This window comes from Molothrus aeneus, chromosome 7 (assembly GCF_037042795.1).
Source record: "Molothrus aeneus isolate 106 chromosome 7, BPBGC_Maene_1.0, whole genome shotgun sequence".
NCBI lineage: Eukaryota > Metazoa > Chordata > Aves > Passeriformes > Icteridae > Molothrus > Molothrus aeneus.
The window spans coordinates 12,005,474-12,026,955 of NC_089652.1; the positions used below are offsets into that span (position 1 = coordinate 12,005,474).

The 21,482-nt window shown below is 43.1% G+C and overlaps 2 protein-coding genes across 3 annotated transcripts; one reads left to right on the plus strand and one right to left on the minus strand.

Moving 5' to 3' along the window:
* The first annotated feature begins 29 nt into the window (after nt 1-29).
* BZW1 (basic leucine zipper and W2 domains 1) lies at nt 30-9,309 on the plus strand. The gene is made up of 12 exons (XM_066553396.1): nt 30-139; nt 554-627; nt 2,406-2,582; nt 4,218-4,312; nt 4,558-4,623; nt 4,884-5,019; nt 5,593-5,702; nt 5,820-5,990; nt 6,258-6,404; nt 6,726-6,864; nt 7,685-7,807; nt 8,068-9,309. Exons 2-12 carry the CDS (start codon nt 564-566, stop codon nt 8,097-8,099), a joined length of 1,260 nt encoding a protein of 419 aa, XP_066409493.1. The 5' UTR covers nt 30-139; nt 554-563; the 3' UTR covers nt 8,100-9,309.
* PPIL3 (peptidylprolyl isomerase like 3) lies at nt 1,019-21,369 on the minus strand. 2 transcript variants are annotated; one of them, XR_010783920.1, is made up of 11 exons: nt 21,148-21,369; nt 20,552-20,598; nt 19,323-19,397; nt 18,415-18,508; nt 17,725-17,792; nt 17,217-17,335; nt 16,768-16,928; nt 16,197-16,369; nt 11,727-12,435; nt 10,161-10,855; nt 1,019-2,147 (listed from the first exon to the last, which is right to left on the minus strand). XR_010783920.1 is itself a non-coding variant. In XM_066553400.1 (7 exons), the coding sequence occupies exons 2-7, from the start codon at nt 20,552-20,554 to the stop codon at nt 16,802-16,804; spliced, it is 486 nt and encodes a 161-aa protein (XP_066409497.1). In that variant the 5' UTR covers nt 20,555-20,598; nt 21,148-21,369; the 3' UTR covers nt 16,530-16,801. The 2 variants fall into 2 exon arrangements, 1 of the variants encoding a protein (XP_066409497.1); XM_066553400.1 differs by lacking the exons at nt 1,019-2,147; nt 10,161-10,855; nt 11,727-12,435; nt 16,197-16,369 and having other exon boundaries at nt 16,530-16,928.
* Between the last annotated feature and the right edge of the window lie 113 nt (nt 21,370-21,482).

The window sequence follows — 21,482 nt, forward strand, 5'->3', positions numbered from 1 at the left end:
GCGGAGCGGAGCGCGGCCCTCCCCTCTTCCTCTGGCGTCGGTTCCGCTCGCAGAGCTCTCGCTGCCACCGCTCCTCGCTGCTGTTCCTGCCCGTCTCCGCTCCGGGCCGCTCGGGCATTTTCTCTCTGCCTTAAAGTCGGTGAGGAGATGGGCGCGGGTGGCGGGCGGCCGGCTGGGGCCGGCTGCGGCAGCCTGGGCCGTAAGGGCCGCGCCGCGCTGTGGTGGAGGCCGGGGAGGGAGGTGGTGCACCCCTTCTTCCTCCCCTGCACGGGTACCCGGGAGCGGGGCAGCCTTGGCGGCAGCGGAGGCACCACCAGCTTGGGCCGTACGGCAGGGCCGAGGGGCGAGAGGCGCGGGCACGGCCGCGGGCACAGGCACTGGCACCGCGCGGGCCCCGGCTCCGCCCTGCGGCCGCCTCCGCCCGGGGAGCCCGGTGCGTGCCGGGAGCCGGGCGGGGGCCGGCGCCGCCCGCAGCCGCCCAGCGCCGCGGGAGCTGGGGGGAGGAGCGGCCCCTGCCCGCAGCGTCCTCACGGGTGTCTCTGCTTCCTTGCAGGGTGTCTTTTATGAATAATCAAAAGCCGCAGAAGCCGACACTATCGGGCCAGCGTTTTAAAACCAGGAAAAGAGGTGAGTTACCGCGCCGTGCCCGCTGCCAGGACCGGCTGCCAGCCATATGTTTACGGTAAAACCTCGGTTTCTGTCAGTAAGCAAACCAGTGCCTTCATGCGTTCACCGTAAATTTTTTACATGAGACGATGCTAAGTGCAGAGTCTTGAGGCTGACTGGAACTTTCTCTGCATTAATAAAAATATTAGTATTTGGCAGTCAGAATTGTCACTGAATTTACTGTAATAAGCTTTGCCTAAAAGATGGTCATTCTAGAACTGTCCCGAGTGTGTAGCCTGCAAGCAGAAGGACCTAGTACCCCTGAATTACAGGGGAACTCCAGCACAAGCTTGTTGCAAGTTAATGCATACATCTAAGGAATATCTAACATAGTAAAAATTTCAGTCTTAGCCACTGGATAAAACTTTTATTTTCTTTTTTTAAATTTTTAAAAATTGACAGAAAGAACCTACAACAAAATCCCACAAATCTACCTACCCACCTATCTTCCAGTCAACATCCAAAAAAACCCCAAAGTATGGGATATTCAAAGTATGGGATATTCATTCATGTCTCTCTGCATGCACAGTTACTTCCATAAGAAGAGTTAGTCACTGAAGAGGTGTGATGAGTAACTTAGTGTTTTGTGGAGCTTTTTTCCAGCCTGAAGAGGAAGTAGGGATGCTCTTAGAGTTTCTGTTCAGTACAGTTTTACTTGTATACCAACAGTGTTCTAGCTCTAACAGACAGCTTTAGGCATGCTGTACATGCAGAAGCACACTTGGATTTATAGAACCTGTTTGAATGTCAAAGCACCTCAAAAATCTCTTGAACATTAGAGTTTGCTGTGGTCTGTCCAGCAGATGAATGCCAGCAGCCAGGGGTTTAGTCTCTTTAAGCATTTAACCATAGTTTGGCTGTGAAGCAACTCTTCTGGAAGAATGAGCTCTGTGGTTCTGCCTGGAAAGTAACTGATCCAGTATTTCCAAACTGGCACCCAGCTTTTACCAGTGTGTTTATACTTGAATTGACACTGGACACCAGTATGCCCTACTAGCCTGCTAACAGAATTGGCTAAGCTGTGCTGTAGACAGCACTCAAAATAAGATCTGCAGTTGAGTTCTCTTACCCGTGGAAGCTTCTAATCTCATTATTTCCATAATCTAAGGACAAATTGAGATGAGGAAAAGTTGAAGACCTCTTTAAGGCTTTCTGTTAGTTATATGGGTGGATTTGTTGCATGTTGACTATGCCCTGCCGGTAGTAAAAACAAGGCAATGATCAGCTGATGTATCAGGTGTGAAGATGCATCTGGAGTGTTCTGCTTAACAAAAGCAAAGGTTGCTAAATAACTCTGCAGTTAAGGCCATTAGGTTAGCTCCTATGTCTACGTTTCCCCCAAGCACTTGAGGAAAAGTTACTGCCTCAAACTCACCTAGCTGCAGGTTAAGATGAGGGGATGGTCTTCACAGCCAAAAAGCGAATTTCCAGGTGGCTTGGATGTGATAATGGTACGCAGTTTGTCAGTCAGAAGATTTCATCTGAAACAGAGAGAGGCCCAAAAAGCTGAGATAAAACATGAGTAATTGAGTTAAATGTACAGAATTATTGGGGCATGTATTAAAAATTGTCTTCCAGCAAGAGCTAAGTCTCTGGTTTTGGAGGGAAAGAGTGATCTATCATGAGAAGAGTGTTATAAGAATCAAACTGAGAAGTCAGGTAACCTTTATTAGAGCCAAGTAATGATCATCACAAAGAACTCTTAATGGTAATCTTATTTCAACATTTTTGCTTTACAGATGAAAAAGAGAGGTTTGACCCTACTCAGTTCCAGGACTGTATTATTCAAGGTTTAACTGAAACTGGCACTGACTTGGAGGCAGTAGCAAAGTTTCTTGATGCTTCTGGTGCAAAACTTGATTATCGCCGCTATGCAGAAACACTTTTTGACATCCTGGTGGCTGGTGGAATGCTGGGTAAGTCCCTGTGATGTGGCTGCTGTCAGCTTCATTCACTTCACTCTGCAAAAGCTACATTTCCTTTCAGTGCAAAATCTCTGCTAAAGAGCCCATTGAGTGTGTAGAATGGGGTTTGAGCTAATCTGTGGTAAACCACCTGATCATCTTGGTGCCTGAACAGTTACTGTAGAAATACAGAAATACTCTCTATAACCTGCCTCAGTTTTACTTGAGTCTGTTTGCATTCCTTGAAGTGTAGATTGTACAAACTCTGCTTAGAAGAAAGTACTTTGGATTTTTGGGTGTGCTGGGTGTGGTTGGTTTTGTTTGTTTGGCTAGTTTTTGCTGGTTGGGTTTTTGGTTTGGTTTTTTTTTTTTTTTAACCAGGAGTAGATCTTGATTCTGATCAGGATCACTTCTAATGATGAGAGATGGGTGATTGCTTGTTTCAGATGCATAGTCTGTAGTAACAAGACCAGTAGTTGCCCTGAAAGATTCTGACATGTTCCTATGATTTATGCACCCTGCCCTGTTATTTTGGAAAGGAAACTTGTTTACAGAAGGATCTGAAGTCTTGGACATGCTGTTACACATAATTTGTTGTTGACAACAGCGAGGTCATGGGCTCTAGCAGCCATCAGGGAGTGAGAAATAAGAGGGTGGTAGAGTTGGCAGAAAACAGAAGGACTGAGGAAGTGAAATGTGATGATGAAAAGTCTTGCAAACTCAGGTACACACTCTGTGTACTAAGAGGAACAGATGCTCACTAACCAGGTAAGCACATGCTGTAATTGTTACAATATGTGGGTTTACATTCAAGAGTCTTAACCGGTGCATCCTCCTGTGTTAGGAAGTGTTCCTTCTAGGAATGAGTCTGATGGGGAAGGGAAGAAGGCATTGCTGTTAGTAGTGATATGGGGTGCTTTACTCAACTCCCTGTCTGTAACAGGTAGCTAAGGAAGACCAGCTTTGATCTACAGTCAGAGGAAGCCAGAATAAAAACTGACATCCTGTTGCCTTACCAGCTTCTGGTTTTAAAGTCACGTTTCTGACTAACTGATAACAAAGGAACTCCATTGCATGTAGAATGGCATAGAAATTGATGATGAGGTGTTCTGGCACCAGAGCTGGTGACCTGAATGTACTTTCATTAGTGAAGCAGCCTAAATAACTAAGGTTTCAAGCCCATCTCTGCAGCACTGAATTTTGAACTGTGTGTCTCTTCATGTTTCAGTCTGCTGTTGTGGCTTACTCTGTCGTGTAAAAGGCACAAAGCAGCACTATTGCAGCAGACACTGAAAAGACACTTGCTGGAATTAAGCAGCTTGAGTGGCTTCCTTTAAGGGAAGAGGAGCTCATGTGGCCTTGTTAATTTATATGGAAACATATTTAACTTATATGGAAACAAGATGTGTTGTCAATCCCCTTAGCAGTAGGGGGCCAGAATAGTTAAATGTTCAAATTGAAGCTGATTGTAAAGTTCTGGTGCAACAGTGGAACACAGGGGGACGTAGGGGTGTCTGTGGCGATCAGGTCATTGAGTTCCTCATGACAGGAAAATGTGTTGCATGCTATGGGTGCTGGAGTTGTGCTTGAAGACTGCTCAGTGTCCTCACTGGGAGTAGCACTGCTAATGCTGAAATCCTCCTGCAGCCCCGGGCGGGACCCTGGCAGACGACATGACACGCACAAATGTCTGTGTGTTTGCAGCACAGGAAGACCTAGAAACCATGCAAGCATTTGCTCAGGTTAGTGCTGAAATTAGGGCAATTTCACTTAAAGCTGTTGAATGTCAAAAATTAAATGTTTGTGTAATTGTGTGTTAACATAAAAATAACGCATGGCTTTAAGCATACTGGAAGTGGTAGAGCAGCAGTGTTCCAAGCTGTGGTTGCTCTAAAGAGTTCAGACCTATTTTACTGAACTTAGTTTTTTGAAATTCAAATCAAATGATAGTTCACTGCCAAAGATAATGTACTCTTTGTCTTTCTAGGTTTTTAACAAGCTAATCAGGCGTTACAAGTACCTGGAGAAAGGCTTTGAAGATGAAGTCAAAAAGGTATGGAGTGGTTTTTTTATCAGCAGACAAATAAACCTTCACATTCTGCTAGTTAATCACTCTGTAGAAGGGTTACATCATGAAATGGATTATTAAAATACAACCCTTCAAAGTTGTTCATAGAAGAATGGCTCGCTTGCATGACTACCAGTGACTGATGCTTCTGCTAGCTTGATGAAACAAAAGTGTTTAACACAGGCAGTGGCTAAAGTTTAGTAGGAGGTGGTAGTTTTATGCAGCTCTTCTTACTTGTGCTGCAGTTGCTGCTGTTCCTGAAAGGGTTCTCAGAATCTGAGCGGAACAAACTGGCCATGCTGACGGGTATTCTGCTTGCCAACGGGACACTCAATGCATCAATTCTCAACAGTCTCTACAATGAGAACTTGGTTAAAGAAGGTAAGCGTGGCCCAGCTCCTCCCTTAGGAAGGGAGACAGAACCATGACAAGTAGGTGGAAACTGTGATGATATTACATCCGTGCAGCTCACAAGCTTCCTCTGGTGATAGATTGACTACAGGATTAGCAAAGGTAAATGTGATGCCCCTGTGAACCTGGAACATCTTGTTAAGACTTGAGAAAATGAGTTTCTTGAGAAAGCTTGTGTGTAAGACTTCCATGCCTGACACTGGGGGCTGCCATCACTAGTGTTGCCCAGCAAGGCACCACTGTATTTTTGAGAGGGACCTTTCAGGATGCAAAATGTATGTCATGTCTTTAGGTTACTTCCTGAATTGCAGCAGGAAGAGTTGAGTTTAGTACAGGGAAGACTTTGTGATGCTGAGTTGTAGGAAAAGTCCAATTGGAGGCTGCAGTGTCCTTGGGCAGGGAGAGGTGCTGCAGACTGTGCTGGGGTTGGAAGCACAGCTGCTGCTCTGAGCACGGTCTGACAAACGAGGTACCCTGTACTCAGGCCTTATGGTTCCCTGTGTTTTGAATTTCACTAATAATAGAACTATTCTGACTGCACAGGTGTTTCTGCAGCTTTTGCAGTCAAGCTGTTCAAATCATGGATAAATGAGAAAGATATCAATGCAGTGGCTGTCAGTCTTCGCAAGGTAAACATGGACAACAGGCTCATGGTGAGTACCACTGGAACCACTCTGCTGTTCCATAAGCCAGTTTTGTGAGCAGCATTTGCCAGCAAAGTACTCAACACAAATTTCTTTTACAAGAGAGTGGTAAAACTTCATTTTCAGGAACTCTTCCCAGCCAACAAACAAAGTGTTGAACACTTCTCCAAGTACTTCACTGAAGCAGGACTAAAGGAACTGTCTGAGTATGTTCGGAACCAGCAATCCATAGGAGCTCGGAAGGAGCTGCAGAAGGAGCTGCAAGAGCAGATGTCACGGGGAGATCCATTCAAGGACGTAGGTGTTTGTACACGAGGTGCACGTGCTTTCTGTGCCTGTGTCTCTTTCATACTGAACTTAGCTCTCACTGGGAACTGAAATGATGAACTGGGGGGGAGGTTGATATGAGCTTTGTGGTCTTTCCTTAATGTCCTGAATCCTGCTGTATGATCAGGAAGGTTGGTTGTCATTCTGAAACCTTCTGTGGGTTACCTTTAGAAGAGAAGTTTTAATTTAGCTGAGTGCCATAAGTGGCCTCTCTGCTTACTCTGACTTTCCTGGCAGATCATCTTGTACGTGAAGGAGGAGATGAAGAAAAACAACATCTCAGAACAGACTGTGGTAACCATAATCTGGTCAAGTGTAATGAGCACAGTGGAGTGGAACAAAAAGGAGGAGCTGGTAGCAGAGCAAGCCATTAAGCATTTGAAGGTATTGTAACTTCAATACAGACTTTTGCACCCCTTAGGCAGCTTCTGTCTGCACCCCTTCTGTCTGGAGCTCCATTTTAAATGTTAAAGCTACAACTCTGCTAGTGCAGAGACAGAATGAGATGGGGAATTCTTCCCCTTACGAGGAGTATTACAGGCCACGGGCCTGAGGCAGAGGCAGTGACTGCTGCAGAGCTGTTCTGGGGTGGGGCTGTGGTTTGCAAATTTCTAAGCAGTGGCTGATGGAAACTGCAAAACCAGCTTTAGTCAGGTGGTAAATAAGAAGTCTTCTGTGTGTGCCAATCTGATGTTCTTGTTACAGCAATACAGCCCTCTACTTGCTGCCTTCACCACCCAAGGTCAGTCAGAGCTGACTCTTCTGTTGAAGATTCAGGAGTATTGTTATGACAACATTCACTTCATGAAGGCCTTCCAGAAAATAGTGGTGCTCTTCTACAAAGGTAACTTTGTGGGGTTGTAGTTCCGGGGGTTTGTAGGTTTTTCGAGGGGCTGGTTTTGGTTGGTTGGGTTTTTTAAAGTTTCTGAAACAGGGGAGATCAGTGTACAAGATTGCACTTCCTAAGTTAAAGAATTTTCTACCTCATGTTAGTAAAAATGCAAAGGTGCATGTGGCTGGCCCTTTGCACATGGGGAAGTGCAAGACAAAGATGCTGCCTGTCTACAGTAGATCTGCTTAAGAGTTGCAGAACAAAGCTAAATTTAGATTTTTAAGGCATTTTGTTAAGTTCCATGATCGTTTATTCTTCTTAGTTCTCTTAAACATTGAGTGTGAGCAGCTGAAGATTGAGACCACCAATATGTTTCAGGCTCTTTTTAAATGTCTGATAAAAGGTGGTACTGAAAAAAACCAAGCTGTGCACCTATGGAAACTTGTTAAACTGAAGACTGTTCTGTACTTGTAAAATCTAAACACCTGCACCACAGGAAGTGTTTACTTTGGACTTCAACAGAATTTGCATCTGTTCTTAGCTGTTAACTGAACCTTTGCTTAGTGTGCCATCTCAAATAACTCTAAAACACTCCAGACTGTTAGTGGGAGTGAAAGTGCAGCTCCTGGATACAGTACTGAGGAAACTCCCAGCATGAGGAACTGTCCAAAATGCCTGGTTCTCTGAATTTCAAAGCTGAAGGCACTCCTAGTGCAGGTCTGTCCAGCTGTACCTAGAGGAGGACATGATGCTCCTAGGAGAGGAAGCAAAGGCTCCCAATCAGGTTCTCAGCAGTTCACTGTGTTAACACTGCTCTTGTCCATCTTTACAGCTGAAGTTCTGAGTGAAGAACCCATCCTCAAGTGGTATAAAGATGCCCATCTTGCAAAAGGAAAGAGTGTTTTTCTGGAGCAGATGAAGAAGTTTGTTGAATGGCTCAAGAATGCTGAAGAAGGTAACCATCAGCTTAGCTCCTATGTGAAGTTTGTTCATTTTGGGAGTCCTAATGCAAATAATGCTGTGTTTGGGAGTGGAGGATGTTAATTGCCCCTCTGAGACTAGTGTGCCCCCTCCCCTGGTCCTGGCTAGAAAAGCTTGCCAGGACAATCCCTGTGGATCCGGCAGCAGCTGTTGTGCAGGATGCAGGGCAGCAGCTGAGCTCAGGGCTGGGGGCTGAGCCATGGCCAGGCTGCTGATGAGGTCTCTCTGTTGCAGAGTCGGAGTCTGAAGCTGAAGAGGGTGACTGACCTGTGAAACTCTGGCCTCAGTAAAGCAAACAGGAGCTGTAGATAAGTGTCATGTCTCATGTGTCCTTCTGATTCTTACATCCTACCTCCCTGTATCAAGCATGATATAAGGGCTCTCATGGCAATTTATTTTAACTGTTTTCTATAGTTAATGGAATACTGGATTTAGTTTTTAAAACCATGTTTAAGTAGCTTACAGGAGCTGTTAAATTTGACTCTTAACCTGCATTTGTCCTTTCAGTTACCTTCTACCTCCTGTATTTTCTACTGTAATAATGTAATATAAGGCCTTCCACGGTGAAATCCATGTCATCTGTTGGGATTTCTGTCTGTATTGGAGTAGATGTGATATGGTGAATGAGACCTAGGGCAGTCTGCTTGCAAATTAAACTACAAAAAAGCCTCCCAAGGGACGAGGCAATGGCTTGTGTGGCACTGCAGTCTGTACCACCAAATAGCCCCCGTCATAGGTGATTGTCCATGTCCCCAGGTACTTTGTCATCCCTTTACCAGACTTCCAGCATAAAGCAATCCTCTATTCCAGCTGTGGGGAAGGTGGGAGCCCCGCTGCTGGAGAGAAGCTGTTGTGGTGGCAGGAATTGGTTACCATGCTGGGGCATGAAGAGTGGCATCTCTGAGCCTGCTGGCTGTCACAGCTGGTGGCCCATGTTCCTGAGGGACTGTCAGGTGCCCTTGCAGCTCTCGGGATGCCTTCCTTTTCCCTTTCCCTCATGGAAGCACAAGCAGTGCTGTTCCACACAGAGCTGCCCAGCAGCTTTCTTGAGCCAGGCACTGCTGCTGACAGGGCTGGGGCAGGGGAGCAGCTGCTTTGTGCTGCTCTGTAAATGCACAGCTGCTGCAACCTAAGGCAGCCAAAACACCACCCCTCCCCCTCTGAGGTTTAGAGATTCTTTTATGCTGGCAGCTCACGCGCCAAACCAAACAACTTATCTGCTCTCTGAAACTTTAATTCCTAATGGAAATTCTCAGGACAGTTCAATTCAGAAAGAATGGGGAAAAAAAGGTGAAGTCTATACTGTTGTAAGCTAACAGTGAGCATTAACTGAAGTACTGGTAACCAGAGTACACCTACTAAAATAAATGAAAAAATTGGTCATCACAATGCAATCTGTTCAATACTACAGTGATCTTCCTTACTTTGTAACTTTTTTTTTAAGCAAATAAAGGCCATCCTTACACTTAATGCAAAGAGCTGTCTCTGCTCCTTATTTGAAAAGAAAGCAAAGCACCACTATAGAGTACAAAGCAGTGCTACGTCTTTTGCCTAATTCAAGGACTGTTGAATAAAATTAAATTAAAATACTACTTTGTTGCTATTAGGGTGCTCCTTTCCATGTTGAAAGTGCTAACATCCCCTGAGTTTGAAAACCAGGTTCATCTGTATATTAAGTAAGTTTTATGTCAGTATTTGGTAAGTATCCAAGAAGTCAGACTAAAAAGTAAGGCAGTTAGTTACAATATAACCAAATGTTTAAGTTTCTTTGAGCCCTGTGACTCAGCCTGCTTAGCTACAGGAGCATTTGCCCTCTTTCTGCCTTTCAATGGAGAGAAGAAAGAAAAGTGCTGCACGATAAGAGCAGTGCTTGTTTGCAAAAAAATCCAGCATCTTCTGAACCACATCAAAGAGGTTCTTGTGGTCAGAATCCTGCCATGTCATGAATGCCTCATGGAAATAAAATAATGTTTCGTTGTTTATCTCACAGTTATGCTTAAAGCGTCTGTCCTCAAGAGCATTTTCCCTGTCGCCTCTTACCTTCAGTGTTGACAAGTATCTGCCACCAGGATTTTGTTCATCCCCATCCAGCTGTCCTTGACAGAAAAATTTTCATTTCTTTAGACAAACAGACTATTTTTTAATTTGATATTCTGTTTTGGCCCTTCAGTAGAAGTTTACCAACATTTGTGTTTGCAACTTGGGAACTGATCTGGGAGTAGTCCACCAGAGCAGCCAGCTTGTCAAAGAGATGACTGGGTCTTAAATCTAATCTGAAAATATTGAAAAGAAAACCATAGCAGTCCAGTACATAAAAATATAATTACCTGCTTTTCTTTGCCATGTGATATGGCAAAAGACCCCAGTTCCTTGCCATGGCTCTGAAGGAAATCCAGAGAGACATTTTTGTTCATTGTTAGAGGAAGTTATCAATATCAGGAAGTTATCCATTTTCACTGTACCCTGCAATCAATAATCACTTTCAGATTAAGGAAGAAAGAGGCAGTACTGATCTGTTTCCTAAAGGTGGAGTGTACTAGGTTTTGTCCCTTGAGGTTTTTTCCCCCTTGACTCTCTTTTTTTTAACTTTGTTGATTAATCTCAAGTTTCAGCAATACTGTCAAGATGAGATATTTGAATTTTTTGATGGTGACAGATGAAGCTACATCTGTTACTAGCATGGCTTGTAAATTACAAATGTTAAGAAGGTGATCCTTCACACCAAGCTGCTGCCAAAATGTTGACTGAAAGCAATGTGTAGAAATGTTCTGTTCATACCCTTCCCTTGTGCCCACATCTCTCTTCAGTGTGGCACCACGGAGGAAGGCAGCTGAAGTTCTTGCATAAATCATTCTCCTAAATCCCTGCCTCTCCAGCATATTTTCACCCACCTGAGGAGAATTACAGATGCTGCATCATCCTAAGGTTCACAGTAACTTACAGGAACTAGTGCTGCTCCAAGGTAGCAGTCCATGAGAATGCACTGCACTCCTAACGTGTCATGGCTGTGACTGTCCCAGTGCTGTGAAAGGAGTCAGAAGGTTCTTGTTTGATACCAGACTCCAACCCAGTCCAAGAGCTCAAGAAAGAGAGCACTGTGCTGCTGGAGCACAGTTCCATGCATGTGACACCTCTCAAATGAGAGTGCAGCCTAACAGGCTGCTGTGGCCATGGCTCACTGCAGGAGCTCTGCACTGGCCTGTGGGCATCAAAGTGTCTGATGCTTATCCTCAAATACTGCACACCCAAAGCCCATAGCCCTCATCTCTGACTGAAGGCAAAGGTGCCATAATTTTTTATTATTTTCACAGCTACACGTTTGCCTCTCCTGAAGAGATGGGATCGAACAGTGATTAGAAGAGTGATTAGATGAGCAACTATTTCTAATGAAGAATATTCAGATATACATTGTTTATAGCAATGGCAACCTTTTCTAAAAAGGTAGTTTTTTAGTACATGCTGACAATATAACCAAGGTTCATCTATGCATAAAATACTAAAATTTTAAATATCAATTCTGAAAACATACACCTTATTATACATCCACCTTATACCTTATTATTGTTCCTAGAAATAAAAAACCCCACCCATCACCCTGTGGTATTTATGTATGCTATTAAAAATGCAAAGCAAACCAAAATAGACTTAAGGATTACCATTGAAACTATTCTAGATTATTGTTTAAACTGTAAATATCTACTTGGACAACTGTTAATAGACAACTCTCATCAAGGCTGCAAATGCTCTCATCAGCAAATGCTGCACATTTACAGTGAAAAAAGGAAAATAAAAAAATGCAAGTTCTACAGAATAACAATCCCCACTCCCAAAGAAAAAAAGAAAAATAAAAGTCTTCTAAAAGCTCCCTCAGATCTTGCATTAAAAGCACTTACTGTACTGGTTTTGTGTGGCCAGGTTTTGGTAGCTGGCAGGACTTAGAGGGTTGGCTTCTGAGAGATGCTGCCAGAAGTTTCTCCCTGTGTCTGACAGAGCCAATGCCAGCTTTCTCCAGGACACAGGCAGCTGCAGGACAGGGGTGCCAGTGGCCAAGGCTGGGCCAAGCAGAGATGGTGCTAACACCTCTGTGATAACATATTTAGGAAGGAAAAAAAGTTATGGCACCGATGTAATTGCACTCAGAGAATATGAGGAAGAGAATATGGTGAGAATATGAGGAAGAGAACGAGAGGAACAGCCAAGGTCAGTAGAGAAGGAAGGGCAGGAGGTGCCCCAGGTGCAGGAGCCAAGATTCCCCTGCAGCCCATGGTGAGGCAGCTGTGCCCTTGCAGCCCAGGGAGGCCAGGGATGCAGAGATCCACCTGCAGCCTGTGGAGGACACCACACCAGAGCAGGTGGATTCCTGAAAGAAGGCTGTGACCCCAGGGGAAGCCTGTGCTGGAGCAGGCAGGGACCTGTGGACCTGTAGAGAAGAACCCACTGGAGCAGGTTTCCTGGCAGACCTGTGATCCCATGGGGAACCACTGGAACAGGCTGTGCCTGAAGACTGCTCCTCACAGAAAGGGAGCCGTGCTGGAAAGGTTCATGGAGAACTGTCTCCTCTGGGAGGGACCCCATGCTGGAGCCAGGAATGGACTCTTCTCCCTGAGCAGGGACAGAAATAACTTGTGATAAAGTGAATGTGTTCCCATTCCCTGTCTCCCTCCACTGCCTGGAAAGGAGGGAGGGGAGGATGATGCTATTAAGATTTTACTTTTCAGTATCCTGTTGTGATTTTGACTGGTAATAAATTCAGTTAATATCCCCAAGTCGAGTCTGTTTTGCCTCTGATGGTATTGGGTGAGGATCTCTCCCTGATCTCATTTTGTGAACCTTTTGTTCCATTTTTTTCTCCCTAGTCCAGCTGTGGAGAGCAGTGACAGAGTGGGTGTGGTTTGGTGGGCATCTGTCACCCAGCAAGGGTCAACCCACCACATCTATCTAAAAAGTTAATAAAGTCTGAAAAATATTCTATGCATCTTGCACATAGTACATCTCTGAGAGATCAGATCACCCACTGCATTCTTGCATATTTTCCTTCAATAGCTCTTCTGGAACAGCACCCAGACTGAGCAGCCAGTCAATGAACTCAAGTGAATTCAGGTCACAAAACAATTCATTCAGCAGGGAGATACTCAGGCATTCAGACACACACCAGGCCACAAACAGCAGGAGCAATTTCAAATTCAGTCCCTGGAAATCCACATAGTTTATGTTACAGGAGGAAAACACGGCAAGAAACAGATTTTCAGGTGAGATAAAGTAGGAAAGCAACAAAAAATTACAATTATTTTTCTTTTAAAAGATTGGTTGACTGAATTTTACTTTATGATTTCAGGACCCCTATATTTTTCTTAAAGCATAGGGATTTAATAATTATCTTACACACATACATATTTTTAAACAGTCTTGTGTCCAAATTAAACTAGCCATCTTAGGCAATCAAGATTAAATAACTTGTATGAATCTTTGGCAAGAAGCTATTTTTTTAAATCATAAAAGATATATGTTTGCTTTATGCTGTCTTGGCTTAAGATCTTAATTCAACTTAAAAGTCCAATCTTCAGGTTTTAAAACAGTGTAACAAAAATCAGAAAACCCACCCTGCTAGTGGGAAGGCATCATCCATATTTAATTCTACAAATTTCTCACTGATACTTGAAAAAGTCAGTCTGGCATGACCCCCTTGCTATTTCAGTGATACTTAATCAAAATCTAATTTAAAAGCGTGTCCTTGGATTTTAGAGTAGGGGTTAAGCAAATGCTTGTCATATTATAAATTTTGAAGGCATGAAAGTGATGTCTGTATTTCAAGTACTCCAGTTGATGGCTATTGTTCATTAATCTGCTCAAATATATTCAGTGAACAAATAGCAGGACCATGTTCTGTGGTATCACAAGCATATGTACAAACGATACATTTTCACTGAAGGAAATGCAATCCTAGCAAAAAACAGTCAGCTACTAATATGAGCCAAAGGAATAAACTTCTATTATCCACAGAATTCCCCCAGACCCAACAATTATTACTGACAGATGAGAATTTATCTTCTTAAAATAAAATAAAAAAAAAAAAAACTAAATTAAAATTGGTCCTATCACCTGTGGAGGTTTAGTATGACGTATTATAAAGTGTCTTGTATTTCCTTTTGCCACCAGCTGTCCCATTAGACCAGATCCTTGGCTACTAGGATGCCCAGTGTCACATCCTTCCTCGGACTTGTGATTGCAAACTTCAAAACTGTGTCATTGACAACAGCCTCTTTCAATCACAGAATTGGTTTCTGAATCATTACTACAAAAACAAAAAGATCCAGTACATGTAACTAAAATCATTCTAGTGCCCCTATGAAGGCAGCTTTTTATTTTAAGCTGCACGACATCTTTCTTGAAATACCTTAAACTCAAAAATTAATCTGGTATCACATGACCTGATCAGAATAATAAAATCTTAAAACATGCCCACTGATATCAGAAGTCCAGAAGTTTTTTACCTGCCAGGAGTTTCAGAAAGATGGTTGCAGCACTTTTTCTCCTGTGCACTTCAGAATGGTGTCCCTTTTCCATTCTTAGCACTGCTGCACCTTCTGCAAAGTGTTCTTTTTCTTTTATCCCTCTCAGGACCATTAGTTTGACTGGAATTCCCCAAGTGTAACAAACATATTTTACTCTTTGAGTTACAATCCACAGACAAACAATTTTCAAAGCCATTAATTATCAAATTTAAACTATAATGACTGTGTTTTTCCTCAACATCCCAGTTTTTGGCTTTTTTCTCTGCTCCTTCTTCCAAGTTATTTTTTCATTCAAGAGCTTTTTTCAAGTTAATTATTTTTGATAGGGGACCTTAAACCTATATCCTTCTTTAAAAAAGCATTTTAAAGACACAGTGTGACTCGGACACTTCTGCCAACCTCCTCAGGCCCCCAGTGCTGCATTACCCTAGGAAGAAGAAAGGCTTCTGTGTGCTTAACAAGGGCAAATATTGCCCAGGGGCTTTTCAAGATTTCAGTGAAGCTTTTCTGTGGGAGACAATAAAACTCGGGTTATCTCCCTGCCAGGTTGCCCATGAGGAAAAGCGAGCTAACTCCTCACCGTTTCAGCCCCAAGCCGAGCGCAGCGCCTCAGGCCGGAGCGCGGCGGCCGCTGCCGGCCCCTCAGGCCCCGGGCGGGCGGGCGGAGCGAGGGGGACGCGGGCCCGGAATCCCCGCCCCGGCGAAAGGCGCCGTGCTCGGCCCGAGCAGGGGCTCCGGGAGAGGCTGCGGGCCCGGCGCAGCGGCCGAGGCCATTTTCTGCCCGCCCGAGAAGGCGCCGCAGAGAACATGGCGGCCTGAGGGGGCGGGCGGTGGGGGGGCGAATGGGGACTCCGAAGCGCGGAATGGCGATTCCTTACCCTGCCGGGGGGCTGCTAATCGTCTCTGCACTGACCTGCACACGGCTAGCGCTCCTCTGGAATCGCCTTACCGTATCTCACAGACAGAATACAGTTTTGAAAAGTTTGTTTGTAATTTTGTCCCAATAGGATCACTCTCCTTTCAACCCACAACATTAGACTAAAAAAAAAATGAAAGTATCTACATTTAATGTGTCCTCCAGAGAGCAAAATACTTGGTGCTGCTGCATTTCACACTTTCTATGTAACAACAGCCTTCTCTTTGTGGAGGAAAAAAATACCTGAAATTGTTTCCAGTTCAGTACAATTTTAAATTATTAATTATTTACAGTTCTTTTGCACTGTAGGAAATTCCCCAGTATGTCCTTCCTCCTGCACATCAGTCAAGTGTGCCATTGCACGCTTCTGTTTACCTGCTACTGCTGCTGGTTATAAGAGATGAGCACAGAGCTAAAAGAATAAAATCCTTTACCTGACTGAAGCATTACACTAAAACATACTAAGCATGGAACAAGGGCTGGGAGCTTAAAGCAACATTCCATGAAGAATATAGAAACTTCGTCCCCTCGAGCAAGTATTGATTAACTCTTCTCATTACCTCAGTAATCTGTACCTGGCATACCTTTGACTTTCTCTTGCAAATGAGTTCTTATTATATTAAGAGGCCAAGTCTCCAAATAATGGTCTGAAGCTGACTGCAAGTCAGCTGAATCTTGAGCCTCCCTGGGATTACAAATCACATATATAAGAATGGGCTTTGCTAAGGGATGCTCACTGAGTGAAAACAGAATTAGGGGAAGAAGTCCAAAATGGCTCTTATTTGTTCAACACCATGTGACCACAGCCTTTTTGACGGTGCTCCTTGTTTTGTTTATCCTCCACTCTTTGTGCAAAAAAATCATGAAAAACAAGCTACGGTAAATCCATGTTACCTAGTTTCAGTCAACAGCTATGTAAGGACAGAAATACTTACTCTTTCATAGCAATAGTGTTGTGCCAGAAGCAGAAGTTACTCCCATCTGTCTTTTGGGAAGGCTAAAGACGTTATCATTCCAACACAGCAGCACAAAAGCAAACACTCCTTTAAATATGTTCTTTAATCTTCTGGGAGGGAAAGGTTTCATCTGTTTATGACACTGCTCTCACCTAGGGGAAAAAAATGTGTATCTTACTTTACTCTCTTGAGGAAACTAGTAAGGAAGATGACACTTTATGAGAAAGTTTAACAAAACTGGTAGCATGAAATTATAGAAAGGACATTGCTTTAACATAACATCACTCAGAAAGATAATGCAAAAACCAAAGATTAGAAAAAAAACATTAAAGCTTTTTTATTTTACAAGTATAAAAACAATGCTTAAAAACCAAAATGCTGGAAGATACTCTGGAAAATGTGGCTCCTGAAGCAGAAGACTTCTCTGTCACAACTCCCAAACAACAGTAAAGATCCTGAAAATTCTGCATTCAATAAGCAAAGATATGATCCCTCTGAAGTAACCCTTTCTGATGGCTCTTTAAACCCCATAATCTGAGAATTATCTGACCAGTCTCTGCAGAATGTGTTGCAGCATTCTGTGGCTACAGAGCAAAGGGGTTGGCATGAATTGTAATGTCTTTAATGCGAACATCATTAAGAGGTCGATAGGTTTTCTCATTCACGGGCAGCTTCTCCAGCTCATCCAGGGTCTCCAAGCCATCAATAACTCTGCAAGAAAAACACAAGTGCTAGAAATTCCCTTCTAATAATGATTTAAATTTCATAGTTGAGGTATCTCAAAACACTTTACAGTCAAGTATCCCAAGGCAAGGACTTTGCAAGCAAACGATACAAAATAAGACAACCAAAATATTTTATGTGGCAAATAATGTATTTTGAAAGGAAATATTAAGCATCCGCGACAGACTCCGAGAAGAAGTTCAAGCATTTGCACATGCCCTGAAATACTCAGGTCCTTCCCACACTCTGACAGAGGTGTGCAGTTGAATCACTTACTTTCCAAACACCGTGTACTTCATGTCCAGGTGTGGCTGTTTGCCGTAAGTGATGAAGAACTGTGATCCATTGGTGTTGGGACCATTGTTTGCCATGGAAACTACCCCACGGACACTGTGCTGAACAAGAGGAAAAACCTCAGCATGAATACACATCTGTGAAACCAGAACTAACCTGGGCAAAGTGCTCTATGGCTTAGAGCTCTTCCTCAATACCATTATTAAGAACAAATCTTGGTTGCTAATATATTCTATCAGAATCAGTAATTAGCTCCCCAAAATGGCTCTTACAGTGAAAAATTACTTCTTTGCCTTCAGTGCATGAAAAATGCTGTCAGAAATTCTTTTGGCTTCTGTCTTCTGTGATGAAAACCCTCAAACCTTACTTGCCAAACACAGATATGCCTGCTCCTATTTTAATAATAAGCTATTGTTCTCCGACCAAGAGAAAATTATTGTAGAGAAAATTCAAATGAAAATCTAAGTGCATATTGAGAGCACAGAAATACCTTTAGATATTCACTGAATTCATCTTCAAACTTCTTGCCCCAGATGCTGTTACCTCCTTTCCCAGTGCCTGACAAAGAAGCACCACAGTAGAAATTACTGGATTTTTAGACTGAAGAATCCAGAAATTATGTTCTGTTACAGCATTTTACAACAAAGACCCTGGACAGCCTGCAATTAGTTTGAGGCAGGTACTTGACACTGCACTAAGACATAACTCTACATAAGGAACCTGTTAAGCAGCAGAACAAAACACTGACATATCCTCAAATTAAATTCAGTATAAGCATTAACAGACACAACTGAATCAGCTTTTCTCCCAGACAGCTGACACCGTCTGCGACATTTTCCCCAAATGCTTTAGATGCAGCCTTTCAGGCAGAAACCACACAAAGCTCAGTAGTACCTGCTTCTACTTTAGTCAACAGAACCATCATATTTAGTGGAAACAGTTGGTAAAACTCAAGTTTGTAGAAAGCATGATTACTTAAAATTGGGGTAATGCCTGCACTTCTGTAAGCCCACCACAAAAAATAATCTCATCATAAAAAACACTTATCAACAATACAATAACTCTTATATTTTTACTTTACTTACATTTTGGTTTTAATACGCATAATTCCTATTTATTTCCTTACATTTTATTTTTATGTACATTTTTTCCACAGAAAAACCCAGACAGAAGAATTTACCTAGTGGATCCCCTGTCTGAACCATGAAGCCCTTTATATTTCGGTGAAATACGCATCCATTGTAGTAGTTACTAGCACAAAGAGCCAGGAAATTCTACAAAAATCAAACAAACCATATTAACAAACAACTCAAAAAAATAGTATTATCTTACTAAAATGACAGCATTGGCAAGACCAGTGCTTTTATCTCTTCTTGGCTTTGTGACCATGTGAATTCCACAGAGTATTGCCACAGAGTAGTCATAAAGAAATCACAGCTAATAAACTCCTTTGATAGTGTCACACACAAAGAATAAAAAGCTTTCAGTGCAAGGCTGTCTGACTTGAGGAACAAACAAGAAGTCTAAGACATGCTCTCAAGTATCATTCCCATTCAACAATTTTATTTGTCACGTGTAATTCTGTAATCAATAACTTAATGCCTCAGCTTTTTCATTAGAATAAATGAAATTTATTTCAATTTCAGTTTATTGCAAAAATTCAAAACTGGGGTTCCTGACAAACTGTGAGTGAGTCTCACTCTTTCAAAGTAAAATCAAGTCTGTGAGGGTATGAGAAAACCCATGGAAATTTGGGAATCGCATGCTAGGTGCTGTATTTCGCCTTAAATAAAGCACCTTAAAGGTGCTGTATTTCCCCTGTATTTCTCACTTTGGGAGATGCTGGAACTTCAAAAGAAGCACCCTTAAATAAACCTTATCAAGGGAGAAACAGGCATGAAAGTCCAGGCAGTATGACAGAGTGCACAAGTTCCAGAGTGGAACAGACACTGCACCACCTTAAAATGTTGGTATTGCATTACATGAAAAGGTGAAATTGCAAAAGCCACTTCACCTCCTCCACAGTCTTCACTATTTCTACTGCTTTGTTTCACCACTAGGCAATCCTACTCCTGGTACATGACTTACTTCACAAGTCTTTGGAGTACGCTCACAGAATAGTTCAATTTTAATATCTCCCACATCAGTATGCAGCGTGACAGCCTGAGCAAAAGGCAGAAAACAAGAACTAAATCAGCAATAAAATACTAACAGACACTGTTTTATTTCCCAGCCCCATCAAGAACATAAGCAAGTTTGCACTGCATATAACCACTGTTTCAACATTTGGCCATAAGCAAGGCTACTGTCACAACCAGTAAAATCACCAGAAAGCACTCAGTTTCATCTCATTTCAGGACAAATCAAGTTTGCCATGGTAATGCTGTAGCTGTTGCATGCTGTTACACTCCAGAAATACATTATTCATTTGCAAACAGGACCTACTCAGTCACTTGAACGTAAAGGTGAAAAATCAGTATTATATCTATTTTGGATGGTGCACACACCTCACTGCTTTATAACTAGAGGAGTAACTGATGTCTGCAGCCTTTTGATTAATAAGGCTAGTTCTGAATATATGCTGCTGAAGGCAGCATATATAATGTGCCTTCACAGACAAGTAAATCTGCAAATTAACTTGCTTTTCTTAAGAATTTATAAGTTACCTTCATAAAATTTAAAGCCAGTTACCCAGCGACCTCATCACATTTATCTCTACAGGCCATATATATCACAGTGCTTCTATGGGAAGTGCTAAACTATGCAAAAACAATTACTGTGGGGATAATCCTATAGCAAAACTAATAAAAATCAGCATCACACTGATACTGGCATACTGCTCCAAAAGCATACAAGTAAAGGAGATAGCTGTCCACAATGTCCATGAAGATGCTATAGAAGGTGTATGATCAGTTTAAGACATATATAGTCTTATCTCTATTTCTCAAATTACTATACTTTTAAAAAAGCCCATGAGTGCAGAGGTTTTCATATGTTGAAGCAAAGGTATGTTCTTGCAACTAGACTAATGCTTCTGTGGCAAAAGAAACCAAACTAGATTATCAAATACATGCCAAAGTAGCATTAAAATCTGGGATCTCTAAAGTGAAAGCATGATTAAGTTTTAGACTGATGTAAATCAACCTGTTTTCACAGTATCTTTTTTTATAAGTTTGAAATTAAAACCCTGAACTTTTCATGACAAACTCCTCACAGCATCAGAGTAAAACACGTATTCCTCTGAGATGGAGAGCAGCTATTTGCTTTCCAAGAGATGACCATTTCAGAAAACATTTAAAATGTGCTTTTATTCTTACCATGCCTGCTCATCAAAATCTGAGGTAGCCTTCTATACAGCAATTTCCTATAAACATAAGAAATTTGTTGGGTTTTTTTCCTGCCAATTCCCATTTGGCTTTGATTCTAAAATATTTGTTGGTTATTACACCACACATTTCTACGGTGCCATTCCAGTGACTCTGTGGCTAAATTTTTGCATTAAGCAACTACACAGCATATAAAGAATGAAAAATTACTAGAAAAAGACCACTTAGAGAACGGGGAAGAGGGCAAAAAACTCTTTCCTAGGATGAAAATTTATACTAAGCAATCAGTTTTTGCAAATATTATGGCAGCTGGCAGAATAGTAGATAGCAGAAATTCCCAACTAAAAGCCACATGCCAGAAGTGTGATTTGGGGCGAACTCGTGACAGCTGTGAGTGCCTGCAACAGTCAGGTAACTGCACGCAATCAGACATTTTAGATCTTTGTAATAGTTTCAAATGAAATGTTTAGAATGCCGGCAATAAAACCGCGGCTGCGTAGAAGCCAAGAGATTTACGCGGTAATAGCTCCTCTATACACCCGCCCTCGCCGGTGAAACCCCGGCCCCGTGTCCCCACCTCAACTCACCTGCCCCCGGCTCCCCTCACCCAGGGCAGCCGCAGCTACCGCTCCCTCCCTGCCCGAGGTACCGCCACCGAACTGCCGCGCACAGAACAGGCGGGCTCGGCCCGCCCGGCTCCGAGAATGCCTTAACCTGCCGGGGCTGATGCAGACCACCGCCGCCGGGGAGAAGCGGCTGCTCTCCCGCGGGCCTCAGCTCACGGCCGGCGGAACGGAGGGGCCGCCCCAGCCCCGCTGAGCGCGGCGGAAGCGGCGGGGCCGAGCGCAGGTCCCGCCCCGCAGCGCCGGCCCTGCTGCGGCGGGAGGTGAGCGCGGTGCGGCGGGAGCCCCGGGCCGGGGAG